The sequence below is a fragment of the Chenopodium album genome, chromosome 12, assembly GCF_948465745.1.
Source record: "Chenopodium album chromosome 12, dcCheAlbu1.1, whole genome shotgun sequence".
In the NCBI taxonomy this organism is placed as follows: Eukaryota; Viridiplantae; Streptophyta; class Magnoliopsida; order Caryophyllales; family Amaranthaceae; genus Chenopodium; species Chenopodium album.
The window spans coordinates 12,315,429-12,332,061 of NC_137845.1; the positions used below are offsets into that span (position 1 = coordinate 12,315,429).

Here is a 16,633-nt window from a genome sequence, read left to right on the forward strand (position 1 = left end):
ATAAGAAGATTGTCATTTATTAGGAGAATTTACCGAGGAATTAATTAAAATAAAAAAAAATAAGGGTAGACATAATAAAAAATTTAAAGCTTTTGTAACATATAATTTATTTACATGAAATTAAGTGACGTATTGATGTGTCCCCGTACCCGTGTCCAAATATCGGACAGAGTCCTTGTGTTCTAAAATTTTGGAACTTGCCAGATCGGACACTTGGACACGTGTCCATGTCCAACACCTGTTCCCAAGTCCATGTAACATAGCCAATCAGCATTTTAAAAGAGGTGGAAATTAAAATTTGGTGGTTGAAAAAGCCTTGCAAAAATATCATTCCAAAATATAGAAGAGAAGCAATCACGGAAAGTATATAAATGAGATTCAAAGTGCTACATCTTTACAAATTGGAGAGATTAGAGGCATGCGGACTGCAAGAGATTCTGCACACAATTCCAACACATTTGATGATTCAAATGTTGATAATATTAGAAAATCCCCTAATGGTCTGTTTGGCCCAATTACACTGTTTGGATTTACTCTGAATTTGGGAATTGGTTTTGGCCCAATTCCAAGGTTTTGAAACAAAAGTTAATTTTGATTGAATTTAAATTCCAACTTAAAAGGTGTCATTTGAAATTCCAACAGTTAAAAAAAAACCCAACCCTCATTCCTAATTTCTCAAATTCTCTCTCCTATGGATGGGTTTCCTATTTTCTCTCTCCTCCATGAAGATCGTGAGTTCTCTACTGTAAATGTTCTTCTCCATTAAAGGAAATACTGAGCTTTCTCGATCTCCTCTGTCGGTGTTTGTCAATTAATCCTCCATTATAGTGGCTTTTGTGCTCTCTTTGCCATTGAAGCTTACCTTGAATCCTCCATTAAAGCACACCTTAATCCTCCAATGAATTAGCTTTTGAATTTCTCTACTCTTCAAACCTCCTCTCTTTTTAATTTGTTTGATAAGCTTACGTTTTTCCCCTAAATTTTGGTTTAATTTTGTCAATTTGATGAAATTAGGGATTCTCTATTGTTAAGTTTTCCCCAAATTCATGCTTCAATTTTGTTGTAGTTTCAATTTGTTTAATTTGTGCGGCAGATTTCTTGTTCTTCTTTATTTCTTTTTTTTTTTCTCTAATTTTTTTAATTCTCTGAATTGATTAAATTCATGTGCAAAAGTTTATATTTTGGGAAAAAAGCGAAAAGCAAAAACGAATTCTGAAATTTGGTGGAAAAAGAAATCAATTTTGTTGCTGATGAAGTGTATTATCGTTTTAGCTTGAATCTAGGATTTGAAATTTTTTGTTTTCCCAAACAAGTTTTTGGAATTTGAAATTCCAAATTTGAAATTCTTAATTTGCCAAACATGAAACTTGGAATTGAATTCTAGAAATTGAAATTCTGGAATTGAAATCAGTGATTTCAAATGAAATGTGAGTATCCAAACACAACCTAACAGAATTCAATTTTTTTTTCCCTGGAAAATATTCTTAGAAACCCCCCTAATCAGTATTCATTTGATGATACAAGGTCAAATTAGTCTAACATTAGAACACCCTCTAATTAGGGAGCATTGAAGAACATAATACAGCAAGTTGAACCCCGCCAACGACAACACCCCGCGGATATGCATCAACGGAAACATGCTCCAACCAATTCAAAGGCTCTAATCTAGCAGCAAGATAGGCACAAATATTCCTATTCCGTTTAGTGTGATAACAAGAGAAGGTAACAAATTTATTGACAGCAAGGCAAATATCTTCAACGACCATGTCACAAGGCTTCCAGCAAACCTACCATAATTTCGTTGTTTGACCGCCCTTAGTTCCTCGCAACATCTATTTCGTCACATTCAAGTTCCACCTGAGTGAACCCCAAGATGCCAAATCTCACCGCCAAAGCTTCCACCAACTCCACAGAACTGTCCCTTTTCTCTCTTCGTACAGCCACAGCTACAACCTTGCCACTATCATCTCGATACACTGCTCCCAATCCTGTCCCTATACCATCCAAGATTGCAGCGTCAGTGTTCACCCTTATTCTACCAGGTGCAAGTGGCTAGCTAAGGAAGCCCAGGAAAGGGGCTCCTCTCTAGACCACAGGCCATTATGCTGCAGGGACTCGGAAATGAACCAGTTGGTTGATCAATCCCCTATGTCGAAATTCCTGCCACCGCAACCACCACCATTACTGGGGCTGCTGCAGAAACCCTTGAATTTCCCTCTATTGCAGCTATTCTCTTTTCTTCTCCCACTGGATTTCCAGAAAAACATTATATATATATATATATATATATATATATATATATATATATATATATATATATATATATATATAGGAAATCATATAAGGTGTAAAGCACATTAAGTTATTAGTAAGATAAGTTTTAAGCTGCGAAATTGACATTGATCAAGTCTAACAATAGTAATTAGCAGTCTTTAGCTAAAAGCAAGCAGTTCTATCAAATACTCTTCAATACTTCAATCTTTGTGGGAACAAAAAGATTTTGACGAATATTTAGAAACATTCTTCAGAAGGAACACAAAAGGCATAATAAGGAAGTAGACATATTTTGGATTACACTGAATCATGATACAACCATAAACAATGCATCAGTAATACAAGACAAATAAAAAACACTTGGGAAAAATCCTATATACTCGTAATTTCTTTAGTACAAACTACTTTGCCTTCCCCACTGATTGACCGAAATTTTACTCCAAGATAATCCGTAGCTATAATTTCATAGAGGAAATCATCCTATCAGCACAAACAGAAAAACTTTGATAGTGCAAGTGTGGTTTTGTCCATATCTTTTGATAACAACACTAAAGTGCTAAAGTAAACTCCATAAGATGAACCTAGTAAGGTCCTTTCTTTGTCCATAATGAAAACTTATCAAAAGCAAAACAATCCATAGAAATAGATAACTATACTCTCTTCATAAAAGAAATCAGCATTGCAGAATCTAAAAATTAGATAAACCAAAGGAAATCTGTAAAATTACCTGCAAATATCTTAATAATTATGTGTGTTTATTACACTTTTTATAGAAAAAACCTTAAAACCCACACTATATACTAATCTAAAATACCATAGTTTGTTTCATAGTGTTGAATTGTATGAATAATCTAAAGATCTATACTACATTAGCTTGTGAGTATTAGTAATATAAGGAACTATAAAAAAAGCCCACAGTGGAAACCTATCTAAAGCTGTCCCACTTAGATTACATAGTAGATGATATTACGCCCACATTCACGTTAATTACGCTAAAACATGTCAGACAGGGAGATGACATCGGTATAAGCAAAGAAAAGCAACATAATAACTAATGAAATTCAAATCAACTACTCCCATTAGTTACCAGGGGGATGGGGGTGGGGCAAGGACGTTACTACAACTTTAACACCACGAAGGGGAGGGGCACCAGTGGGGGTTTAGAAATCCAGCAAATCAAGTTTGGCAACACTTTTAATTCATATTAGATCTTCTTCGGACTTTGAGTTCAATTAACAAATTATGAAGATATAACTAAATTTCTAAATAAGAAATTATGAAGAAATTATTACATTATCAAGAAATTATGAAGAAATAGCTTCTTGCATAACCATGTAAGTTTAATTATTAAACTTCCATACTCATTGTGCTATATTTTACATCGAAATTGCCGAGGGTACAGAGTCAGCAATAATTCAAATTGATGCAAACCTTCTCTTTTTTAACATCAGATAAGGCAAAATAAACAAACGTCAACCAACCTTATGATATCCCCCCAACTCTTTGTTTTTAATTTAAATTTTTTTACAGTAAATCATTATTTGGCATTTAGAATTGATTGCCAAAATTTCCCAACCCTGTATAATCTTTCATAACGACACTTATTATATTATAAGTTCAATATTCCACCTTAGAAGAATCAAGAATCATAAAATGAGTACACTAACATTTAAATTGGAATAAGCACATAAGTTCTTGCCTAAAAGAGGATATTAATTGACAATGTTATGCATTTTGAATTTTTAAGCAAGCATTTAACACAACAAATAAATTTCAAGAGTTTGTTTCACTACCTTGATTCTTTCCATTAGAGTCAACTTCCTCTTCTGATTCAATGGCAACTGCATCCAAGCATCCCTAACCAAAGGAAATTGAATGTAGGGGGGCTGAAACTTAGAAATTAGCAAACGGTTAATATGGAACAAAAACGGAGGGATTCATGAGAAAACAAAAGATTTGTAGAAAAATGGTAAACATAGATGAGATAATTGGAGCAATGTGAAATTTAAAATTAAAACATATATATAATTTAAAAAGAAAAAAAAGATGAATTTTTTTTTTTTTTTTTTTTTTTTTTTGAAAAAGACCAATCACAATCAATGCAAAGCTCACAAAATCAAATGTCCTACAAACCACCAATATTGAATCACAACATCTAAACTCTAAAGTACAGTAGATAGGCAGAAAGTTAATAATCTAAACTCTAAAGTACAAATAAAAAGGAATCACATTGTCAAAATTTGTTTTATAAACCTTATCAGAATCAAGATACCCAAAAACAATCAAAGCATCATTAATTGGGAAAGAAAAACATAAACTTTATTAGTGATCACACCAATTTGCAAAAAGGTTCCTCATGAGATAGTGTAAAGAGCATAAATATACTATATACTGAGTTAATACTAACATATTTACCTTATGACTTGCAAAACGTACAGGCTCCTTTGGGTACACAAACCTAGCATAGATTACCAACAAAAGAAAAGAAAATAATGTCAATTACCAAATGTAGCAAGAAACATCTCTCAAGATATGCACTATCCCCAAAATTATCATGAATTCTGTAATTACACTATTACAGGACATTGGTGCAGTATATTAGAAGAAAGATATGAAATTAATCAGAATACAAAAAAAAAAAAAAATAAAAAAAAATAAAAAAAAAAATGAACCAAAAATATTCACACTTGCACTCCCCCGAGTTGGACAGCTCTAGATTGAAATTAGACAAACTAAAACCTTTAAAACAGAAACAAACTGTTTCTGAAGCATCACAAACTTAAACTCCCAATCAGAAACCAATTTGGGAATTGCAAATTTTAGTTCCCAACAACAAACACAATTGCTCTCCCCCAATCAAAGCAACACTAAATTGATATTTTCAACTAAAAGTCACATGAAAAGTACAAATTGAACTCAAATTTTCCAAACTTAATTCTACTTTTCTACATTTGCAAACCCAAACCATCATTCTAATTTGCTCTAACCAATGATCCAAATTATACAACCTAAATCAAGTTTCTATCTATTTTCTCCCAAAATCCTAGAACCTAAAATTTAAAAGAAAAAGGGTATGAGTTCTCTGAATTACTAAAAACAAATATATATTTAGAAAAACATAAAAATTAAAAGATACCTTTTCAACTAAAATACACATGAAAAGCACAAATTGAACTCAAATTTTCCAAACTTAAATCTCCTTTTCTACCTTTGCGTGAAAGGATTATCGAATGTGCTAGCAAGTTTATGATTAACGACAATCAACAACGAAGAACGAAAGCAAGTAAAGCAAAGAAACAAGAACGAATTTACCATGGGAGCCCGAGTGCCGAGAGGAAACCCACCAATCCACTATGGAGTAACTTGATGATGATGATTACAAATCTGCATAAAAGATGGAAGAAATTAAACAGTATTGAACACGCCTAATAAAACCTATATGAGGGTTATAAGCTATAAATTATCAAAGAAGAAATGCCAAATACTAATTCTTCTAGGAAAATGTCCTATAAGCAAAAATAGCAAGTAATCAGGAATTCAAATATTCTATTACCTTCATGCAGTCAAGCATCACATCACCTATGTTTTAGCTTTAAATGAAATTAAATTTTCACTTGCATATTTCCAAATCTGCAGTTTAAAAACAGAATATTGTATTAGAAACTTGTGTATTTCTTCACCAAATGAGTAAATTTAAATAATCTAAACTTATGCTGAAGGCGTGAATCTCACATTTATTATGGTGTATTGGTGTAAAAGAAACCCAAAGGATGCTGATGAAGATGTCATAGGCACAACGACCACCACCACTCATCCCTATTTTACCAAATAAACTAGTTGTGATGCATATACGGAGTATATTACAATTGAGAACAGGGAGAAGCTAAATCTTAAGCATGGGCAATTTCTATTTGACAGTACAAATCCCTACTCTATATACATAAGAGGTTGGAGAAGAGGCGATATTGAGAACAAAGCAGGCTTTCTTTTTTATGGAAACAAAGATCAAAAGCAAGCATGAGGCATGACCATAGAGAAATCTATTGTACATTACTCATTAAAATTTGTTAGAGTAGCGTTGCCAAACTCCACTTTATAGTAATATATAGATATAGATAAAGAAACGAAAACAGAAGCAATTACATCCATAATCGATGTCAAACTGCTAACCACCTAAACACATGAAGGGTTAAGGCTGCCTATGAGATAGAAATTGAAACATTTGGTTTACTCGCAATGAATATAGCAAAGCAAGGAACAAAACAAATAAGATCTTTACCTCTCTCCTGCCACACCCCCCACCCCCCCAACACCCCCCCCCCCCCCCCCCCCCAAAAAAAAAAAAAAAAAAAAAAAAAAAAACCACTTTGAGCATATTAATGACTTGAAGATAATTGTAGAGAAAATCCAAGTTGATATCGGTGATAAACTTGAATCGTTTATCTCATGGCAATTTGGTATTAAAATTGCATTGATGTGCGTGTCTAGACAATAAAAAAATGCTTTTGAACTAAAAAACTGACATATGTCTATCTGGCAAGAAAAAGTGCAATAAACAGAGTTAACAAACGTTATATTGGGAGCTGTCTGCACTTAACTCGGGTAACTCAAGGTGAGTTAAGTAAAAACATCACAGGTGACTAAAGCTGCCATGTTGCTCATGAGAGAAAAGCTTATTCAGAATAGCTTATCCAGAAAAGCAAGCTCTGAGAGTACATAAAATTCCCCAGCAACATCAATTTGGATTCCCAATACCCCTAATTTAGTTATTCAAGCAGCTTTAATGGAAAATAGAATTCTTCTGGGCCTGGAAATGAAGAAGCTCACAAGCTCCATCAATGGTGAATACCAATAAGAGGGGGGAAATCAAACAAGCAAACGAAAACACCTTCCCTTTAGGGTTAACCATTCCCTTAATTTTTATATTTTTACTTAGGGTTTTCGTTGGATTTGGAGGCGAAGCCGCCGAAAATGGTATTGAGGTCTGGTGTCCGCCATTAATGGAGCTTGAAGAAGAAGATGAAGGTGTGTGGGATAGTAAAATTAAATCGCAAATATTACCGACTTTATATGAAAAGTTCCAACTGAACACCTACCTTATGAACACCGGAGAATTGAACCCAAAAGAAAATCGATCTGATTTCAAGGTCGACGAAACGGCATCACCCACAAGATTCGCAATTCAATGAATTAAATACACCACTCGAATTTTCGTTGAATTGAAGAAGATACACTTGAAATTCTTGCTGAAGTGTCGCCGAATTCAAGGATGTTGGGTTTGCAGAGGTAACACTAACTAACCATAGTTAGAGATATGGACTTTAACGCTTTGTTAACAGCAGAAGTCTCTGAAAATTTGCTTGACAATTACACCCTTTACTTTCCACGCGAAAAGACTTTTTTACCCCGAGATAAACAGCCCAAGTTAATCTCCGATATCAACCTGGGCCGGCTCATAATTGTATACCAGAAAGTTTAGTTGCAAGCCTTGCAGCATATCACTATGTCTTGCGAAAACAAGAGTCCCAAGTCCATGACTCTTGCCTCAAAAATCAAAGACTTCTCACTGCTCTTTCACTAGCTTGCAAGCATCCTTGATTACGGAAAACAACCCTTATCCACAAACCCAATGAGCCTAGAACACATCATCAGTGTTTATCCTTGATTGACATGTTGAAAGAGGCTACCAAGAGTCACTGCCCCAGTCTGCACTATCCTGAACCAGAACCATTTATGCTTACTGCCTCTTGGTAATGTTGGTATGCTGCAAGATAGCTTACAGCCAGCCGAACCATAACAAAAGACTGTCTCACAGTGTCCTCGCACAGTTCATGATAATCATAGAAAATCTGCACACTTCTGCTGCCTGCTGTACAATTGTACATAACAAAAGACCATCTCAAAGTGCACTCATGCAGTTCTCTGATATTTATCCCCCCAAAACGCAACGCAACTGTAGCAGCTCTGGAAAATTCTGCAGCCTGACCAATCTGCAGCTGGAAGCTGTTTCTCTTCAAGCTTGACCTGCACAAAACCACCCTCACCACGACTGCTGACGACTTCATTAGCTGATGATCCCCAAAGTCCAGCAATTCCCATCAACAAACTATTTACTAATATTAGATAAATTAACAGATTCATCTTCTGAATCATCCACATTTTCAACAGGGCCACCAGAACATTTTTCCACCAAACTATGATCAATCCACTTTTCAATCCATCCCAATCTTCTTTCTAAACTGAGTACACCGATATGCATAATACGAGTATCAACCTGGACCACTTTTGCACAAGCTCTAAGTAGGATATAGTAATCAGCATGGGCAACGTAGCCTAAAGAACCATCACCCCTCTTCCGTGAATAGTGCAGGTGGTCACGTCTCTTGACTTCCACCCTTGGTGGTATGTAACAGAAACGGTGTTCTTCCATATCTATTTTCAGATATTTAAGAGCTATATCTTCCAAATTTTGAGATGAAGCCTCATCTGTATCCATAGTTGCTGGAAATTGACATGTTTGTGAACTTTGCTGAGTATTATCAGCACTTGGATCCCAGTTAGGGCTGTTATAGTTAGACTGAAACCCACTATCAGCTGCTGGAGAGCTGGAAATTTCTTTATCTCTATGCTTCTTGCTGCCCTTTGTTGGGGTACTGAAAAATTTATCATTTTCCCTTGACCTCTTCTGATTTGATCCAGATTCAAACTCCCCAGATGTTTTAATGTCCTGAAGAGAACTTCCTTGTTAATAAAAACATACGACGATTCTTTCAAAAAAAAATACAGCAATAAGAACAAAGATGTACAATATATGCTCAGTATATTCATCACAATAGAAGGGATTTAATTCAATAAAGAAACTAAATTTCTACCGTCTAACAGTTACTAATGCTAGTTACCACTTAAGAGTTGGCAAAAACAAGAAATCACAGCAAATTCTAAACTACTGGAAAATCTGGACAACCTTACAAGTTGTTCCCATATATGTTTAAGCATAGGCAAACAAATTGAAGCCCAAAGCATAACATTGTGGCACACACATCATAGACTTGAGGCACCACATTCTGCAAGAATACTTATAAATCATTTAAACCATGTTTGTTTTGACTAGTAAAATAATAGCTACTCTCACCTCCATCCCTCAATTTATTCACACTTACTTAACACTCCATTAGAACTCTTGTATTAATTTGTATATACCCTTTTTTTGTTCTTACTTTACACAACCATTTCTTTTTTTCTGCCCGTTTTATTTAATCAATATTCAGGATGTATTCCATTTTTTGTGGGCAGTTCCTTATGACGATTCATGTTAACTAACCCCAAATCATTTTGAGACTAAGGCCCTGTTATTGTTGTTGTTGTTGTTGTTGTTGTTACTTAATAATGGTGTCCTATATTGTTTCAAATTTCTTTTTGGGGGTAAAAGTCACCTATTTAATTCCCCAAAATACCCTTAAGGGCACAAACATTTACTCAAATTTATCTCTCTCTTTCAAAGTATGTCATATGCTCCACTGACCACTTTCCATTTAAAAATATTCAAACAATCAAATGCTTTACCCTGCCTTATTATTTGATAGGATACCTCACCCATATTAAAGCTTGAACAAATGTACCAAACCCTTCTGTAAAAATAAAAAAGAGTTGAAGGGAGTATTATAATGAAATATTCACATTCATTTTACCAAAATAATTGAGCTATTATTAATTTAATTGAATTAATTCAGAAAATCAGAAGGACAAAAAAGGAAGTGATGAATTCAGATCAGGAAGCTTGTTTTGTTGCACTGAGTTTCGCACTTCACCAAATACACTATGTTGCTGTAAAGAAGTCAGTGCTTCCATGTAAAATGTTCCTCTTTGTAAAAACTAAGCTCCAGGAGAATTAACTGCTCAAGTGATGTTGTTCAGATTTTTCCATAGAATTGAATTCTTAGAAGTATCCAACACAAATGCAGAAATCATTGCATGTTTCCCTATCGTGTATCAAAGATCCCCCAAGCATCCTTATCTGTATTAGATGTTGGATGAATGAAAAAGAAGGATTTGGCATGATATTGGAGTGTTAGAGTAACAAAGTATTCAAGCCATAGCACCAACCACTTCATGAAGGCATAAATCAAGTTATTATCTAAATAATAGAAATCTGTAAATCGAAGATAGTAGCCAATGCAGATATATATTTTGATAAAGAAAGGCTATGGCTTGTCAGGAAAAATAATCAATGTACCTCTCGATTTTTCTCATAAAAATCCCAAAGTTCTTCTATAAAAGTAGGATCCTTGTATAATGGCTCAACACCAGCAAATACGACATCCTTGCAATACTGAAGATAGGTTGGTAAATCTTTGGAATATTCTGCCAACTCGAGAGAATAATAAAAGGGCAATGAGAAAGAAACAAAGGAAACAACACAACAAAACATACATACATATTTGGAAGTAGATAGCTAGGGCAGTGAATATTTTTTCATTTGAAAAAAGAGCTCCAACATTACCAAATTTATCACTCAGATCATCATATTTCTTTTCAAGGTTTTGCAAAAGCTCAGTGCTATCAGATTCAAATTTATGAACAGACAACAAATTTGTCTCAGGTTCTCCACCCAATTTTGTAGGTGCTTCTTCAGCCCCCTTCTTTGCATTGGACTTGTCAAAACTTGCTGCCTGACCATCCTTTGAAGAGACAATTGGAGGAGACAGAGTAGACTCCCACTTGCCAAAACCATTGAGATTATATAGAATCCTAATTGTGACAATCAGTATTGACATCACACAAACACGAGACGGAAGCTTTTCCTCACTTGCAGACAACCATAAATAAGGAGGCATTGACCACTCTTGTATGCGGCAGGCATATGGAAGAATTTTTTCCACAGGAAGAGATAACTGCTTTAGATAACGGTAAGCTATTCGGTAAAAGTTGACTGGGGGCAAATTCAGGCCTACAGATTGAGCTATAGATGCTGCCATCGACTCCAACTTCTGTAAAGGAAGTTGTTTAGGCTTAAACATAGAACTTGCTTTTAATGGACATACAACCGAAGCATGTTGAGGGTATTTCTCAATCTGTATGATGGATTCAGCAATCTTAGGAAAAGCACCAAAATAAGGAAGCTTCCCTTCAATAGACCATTTTATAATGTCGGTTGGAAGAACCGGTTCTTTAGCAATATGACAGGCCAAATACGAAACAGCCAAGGAGCATGATAAGGGTATCCTTTTTTTCAAAGATTTAATCCATATGATTACCATACGTTCTTCAAGCATATTTCGAGGCTCCTTTTTACAATGGCTTCCGACTTGTAATCTCTTTTCACCTGAAAACAACAACAAGGCCCTCTACATGAATACGTAGGCCAAATGACTAACTAATACGAAGTATATGGATAAATGTTGAAGTGCCTGAGAAAACAAAGGTTCAAACAGACTGGTCTCAACTTAAGCTTAATAATACATGATATACCACCTAGCATATCAAATTACTCTAAATTCAAACCGCAAAACCAAAACTCTAATTACTCAAGCAGCACTAATCGACACTTATGCAACCATACTCAATTTAACTTATGCAACCACACCCAAAAAATCAATCACTACACTACCTTGGGCACAAGTCAATATTCTAAGACATTCTCATGATAACCAATGCAGTCATACCAATATATCGATTGCAGGATTGTTACACTATATTTGGCACGAGTCAGTACTCAAGTAGCACATGAAAGTCTCAAGATAACAAATTACAACCATAACCAATAAAACTCTCAAAATAACCAATGCAACAATACTTGTTAAATCAATAACTATACTATATTCAGCACAAGTCAATAGTATAAGATAATCACAAATTGATCAATGCAACCATACCCAAATCATCAACAAAACAAAAACAACAAAATTGACAAATAGTAACAAATTTATTATACCAATTTCAGAATCCATGATAGTTTCATCAGCCCAATCATCGTCAAAAACCCGAATAGAAGCAACAAAGCACAACCAAACATCGTCAATTTACTTGAGTCGGTTGCCGCCATTGTTGGTGATGGTTTCTAAATTACCCCAAAAACCATGCAAATTCTGCAAATTGAAATGCTGGAGAAAGAATTTCAATTTGCAGAATGCCAAACGATGAATGAATGAATACTCTGGCCTGATTTGAGTATTATAGCTGGGGTTTTGGGTTTATGGATGATTTACAAAAATATAGCTTTATAAAAACTTATTTACGATTTTGCGGTGGAATGAAACTTATTTACGAAAATACAGTTTACGTAGACTTAGAAATACATTTGGAGTAATTTTTAATTTAGAGACAAGGTTTGTCTTTAGTACTACAAGTAAAGATATGGAGTAGCAATTTATAAAGGGTAAAACCGCTAGCAGTTTTAGTACATAAACCGCTACTTAAGATAGCGGTTTTACTCTGAAAAATAAAAAAACAAAAATAAACTTATCCGAGCCTACGTGGATAGTAGTTTCGTAATTAAGTTTCATTCCAATGTAAAAGTGTAAATAAGTTTTCAAGTAACCATACTTTTGTAAATCATCCAAAATTTGTCAAGAATAAGTCAACATTTGCTTGGTAAGCTCAAAATAAGTCAACCTTTCAATTAACTCAAAATAAATCGACTTTTAAGGTTTATTTTATTTTTAAAAAAAAATTAATTATTAATATTTAACAACTTTATTATGGTTAATTATAAATATATTAAATAAACAATTTATAAAATTTAAAAAAATAGCTCAACCCCCTCCCCCCACCACTGCCTGCCAACCGTCGGCAGCCCTCCCTCGGCGCCGGAGACCCCACCTCTCCCTTCCCCTTTTCCTCATTCTCGTTTCCCCCAACCCCATCCTGACCTTCCCTTTTTCCCCATTCCCGTTCCCCCGACCACTACTCCTCCCCATTTCTCAAATTGGAAAACGGCCACCCTCCCTCATCCCCGCCATGAATCAACCCACTTGGAAACGTGTCACCAAAACCCTAAACCCAACCCTTGCGAAACCACCCTGAACAGGTTTAGGTTTCACGTTTCCAAAAGGGGGAAGGGGGACCGGGAATGAGAAAGGAATAGGCTGGGACGCTGGGTGTCGCGTGGGTGGGGGAGAGGGTGGGCTGGGGTCACCGGCGCCGGGGAAGGAAGCTGGTCGCTAGCAGGGGGAGGGGCTGGCATTGGCCACCGGTGGTGGGTGGCTGGGTTTTTTTAGTTTATGGGGGTTGTTAAATATCGCCCTCGAATATCCAACTAACGCCCGCAAAATAAAATAAAATTACGTATTTATCCTTATAATAACAATTATAAAAATAACTCAATTTCACACTTTTACTGTACACAGAACATTTTACCGTTCTCTCTAGTGGTCAACGGCCACTAACGCTCATCGAACAACCACCGTGAGTTTCAAAATCAAACAAATTTTTTAAATTTTGCAAAATCAAATTCGTTAGATCTTATGAACAACGACGAAATACCAGAAACACAACCTTAGACGCTCACCAAAGGCTCGTCAAACCGTATAGAATCGGTACGTCGCGATAATTTTTTTTAAAAAATTCGAAACGCCTAGAATTTTCGAATACCTTAGGCTGAAACGCCTAGTTTTTTCGAAACATCCTAGGCTATTCGAAAAAACTAGGCATTTCAGCCTAGGTTATTCTAAAAAACTAGGCGTTTCAGCCTAGGGTATTCTAAAAAACTAGGCGTTTCACCTCAAAAGCCCAGATTTTTCATACAACCACACGGTTGTTCATGAACTAGGCGTTTGAGCCTAGGACGTGCGAAAAATCTAGGCGTTTGCCGCGAATTCAGAAAATAAAAAAAAAACATTTTCTCCGCCGGCGACCAACTTCCCTTTGTCCTTAATTACTCGCTATTACCGCGGTTGTGTAGATCGTGAAACCGGAGGTAAGGAGTTGGTGATTAAAAGATGAGGAGGAGGAGGTGGTGGTGGTGGTGGTGGTGGTAGTGGTGGTTAGTATGAAGAGGTGGTAGTGGTGGGTAGTATGAAGAGGGGGTAAATTGAGGGGGTAATTTTTTTTATTAAAAAAGGGTAAATTTGTAATTTTAGTTTATTTTGCGGGCGTTAGTTAGATATTTGAGGGCGACGTTTAACTTTCCACTTTATTTTTTTGATATAATTATTTAATTTTTAATTGAATTAATTGTTAAATACTAAATAATTAATCTTAATTATTTTATATAAAAAATGACCTACAACACAGTGACACGTGACATACTTTTCCTTAACTGCTGGTTAATTTCTAATCTAACAGGTTTTGACTCATTTTGAGAAGATATCTTATGAAGGTCGGCTTATTTTGAGTTAATCGAAAGGTTGGCTTAGCTTATTTTGAGCTAACTATGCAAAGGTTGACTTATTCTTGACAAATTTTCCAAAAGGGTATTGCTAAAAATTTGTAGGGTAAAAACTGTATTAAACAAATTAGGATTATGATTAAAGACAAAAAATCAGTGTTATCTAACTTTTTTAAGTCAGTCGCAAAGTACAAATCTATTCTTCTACGACAAAATTTAAGATTTGGGGAGGTATAATAAATTATGCAGATTGTTCTTCTCCTCGCTTAATTAACTAAGCCGATGAGTTTAATTAAGACAAAAATGTTAATTGTTCCAACATGGTGAATGTGAACACTTGGATAATCCAACTATGGGCGATTTACTTCTAATAATCCCAACTAAGGTTTATTTTTTAATAATCCTAACTATGCTATCAGTTTTCCTCCGAGTTGGTCCCACCGGTCAACAACCTGTTATACACATGTATCATGACACGTGTCAACACGTGATTGGTCCAAAATTTTAAAAGAAATTAAAAAATTAAATAAAATATTTTCCCAGCCACCTCTTCCCACCCCCCTTAACCTCACCGGAAACCCTAACCACACTCCCTAACCTCGTCGGCAACCGGCCATCCACCCTCCCTTAACCACATAAAATGGTCAGCCAACCCTCTATCAACCATCCGACCCACCCTGAGTGAGTGGTTTCGGGGGTCGGGGGAGGGTCAAATAATGCGGTAATAAACAGTCCGGACGGTTTTGGTTGTTAGGGTAGGTGGCTGGATGGTTTCCGACAAGTTTAGGGGAGGGGTTAGGGTTTGGTAGTGGGGGGAAGGTGGCTGGGTTTTCTTTTATGTTTTATTTTTTTTTTTGTTTTTATTTTTATGTTTTTAATTAATTTTTTTTTTTTTAAAAGAAAAAAAAAAAAACTCCTTCAACAGGTAATCGGTGATTAGGCCGTTGGAGGAAAACTGATAGCATAGTTAGGATTATTAAAAAATAAACCTTAGTTGGGATTATTAAAAGTAAATCGCTTATAGTTGGGATTATTAAAGTGTATTTGTACTTGAATTGTAAAGTGTGGACTTACAACCCCTAATTTATATACTAATACATTTTCATACTTATGTTTCCATCCACAAAAGTTAAACATACCCAAACACGAGAGTATATTTACTTGTGTACTAGTAATATTAAAATTGAATTTAACAGTCCCTACTTACATTGGTATATACATCTTAAAATAGATTTAATTAGATTGACATTATGTATGATAAAGAATAAATGAATAGAAATAACTAATCCATACATAACTAATCCATCAAACAAGTACCTCTAACAATTCATATATAACTTTTTTTAAAAATTTTTTAAATTTTAATTTTAATTTTTTATTTTTTATGAAGTTAGTAGTATATTGTTCAATCCCTAAACCTCAACATTGGTACCCTAATTCCTTACAAAGGTACCCTTTTCCTTGTTGATTTCAATGGTACCCTAGTTTTTTGAATTGGAATATGTATTGGTTATAATAATAATACCCTTTTTAAGTATAGGGGAACACTGTTATATCAGTTGGACCCTATATAGGTACATTGAAATCCTAGTTGGTTACAATGGTACACTGGTTAAATGACATTTAGTGGTACTATAATTGAATAAATTGGTTTTCTAGTTACTCATAGTGGTGTTTAATGAAATACCTTTGACAATTTGTAGGGTACCACTGAAAATTTGTAGGGTGTCACTAAAATTTATAGAAAGGGTATTGCTAAAGATTTGTATGGTAAAAACCGTATTACACTCTTACATTGAATTTGACAGTCCCTACTTACATTGGTTTTTTTTTTTTTTTTTTTTTTTTTTGAGGAACAGGTAGTCCGAGCTTTTATTAAAGTAAATCAATTTCCACCAGAGAGGTGAAGCTCTGAGGAAACGAACCCAACCATACAAGTTCATCAACATTACTGGTATCCCATCTAGCTATATGATGAGCAACCGTATTACAAGCTCGTCTAACATGAGAAAATAAACATATATCAAATAAAGA

At 35.0% G+C, this 16,633-nt stretch overlaps 1 protein-coding gene and 1 long non-coding RNA gene across 3 annotated transcripts; both read right to left on the minus strand.

Moving 5' to 3' along the window:
• Window positions 1–1,370: 1,370 nt before the first annotated feature.
• Window positions 1,371–7,543, minus strand: LOC145572017 (uncharacterized). 2 transcript variants are annotated; one of them, XR_014096669.1, is made up of 7 exons: window positions 7,371–7,543; window positions 6,007–6,090; window positions 5,828–5,904; window positions 5,587–5,658; window positions 4,690–4,732; window positions 4,068–4,160; window positions 1,371–2,247 (listed from the first exon to the last, which is right to left on the minus strand). It is a non-coding gene; the product is annotated as an uncharacterized LOC145572017 (long non-coding RNA). The 2 variants fall into 2 exon arrangements; XR_014096670.1 differs by having other exon boundaries at window positions 4,068–4,166.
• An 837-nt stretch (window positions 7,544–8,380) lies between these two features.
• Window positions 8,381–12,293, minus strand: LOC145570880 (TATA box-binding protein-associated factor RNA polymerase I subunit B-like; the record flags this gene model as incomplete). The annotated part of the gene is made up of 4 exons (XM_081630004.1): window positions 8,381–9,001; window positions 10,508–10,635; window positions 10,775–11,596; window positions 12,206–12,293. Coding segments are annotated over 4 exons (1,659 nt in total), but the record flags the coding sequence as incomplete, so codon positions are not given.
• Between the last annotated feature and the right edge of the window lie 4,340 nt (window positions 12,294–16,633).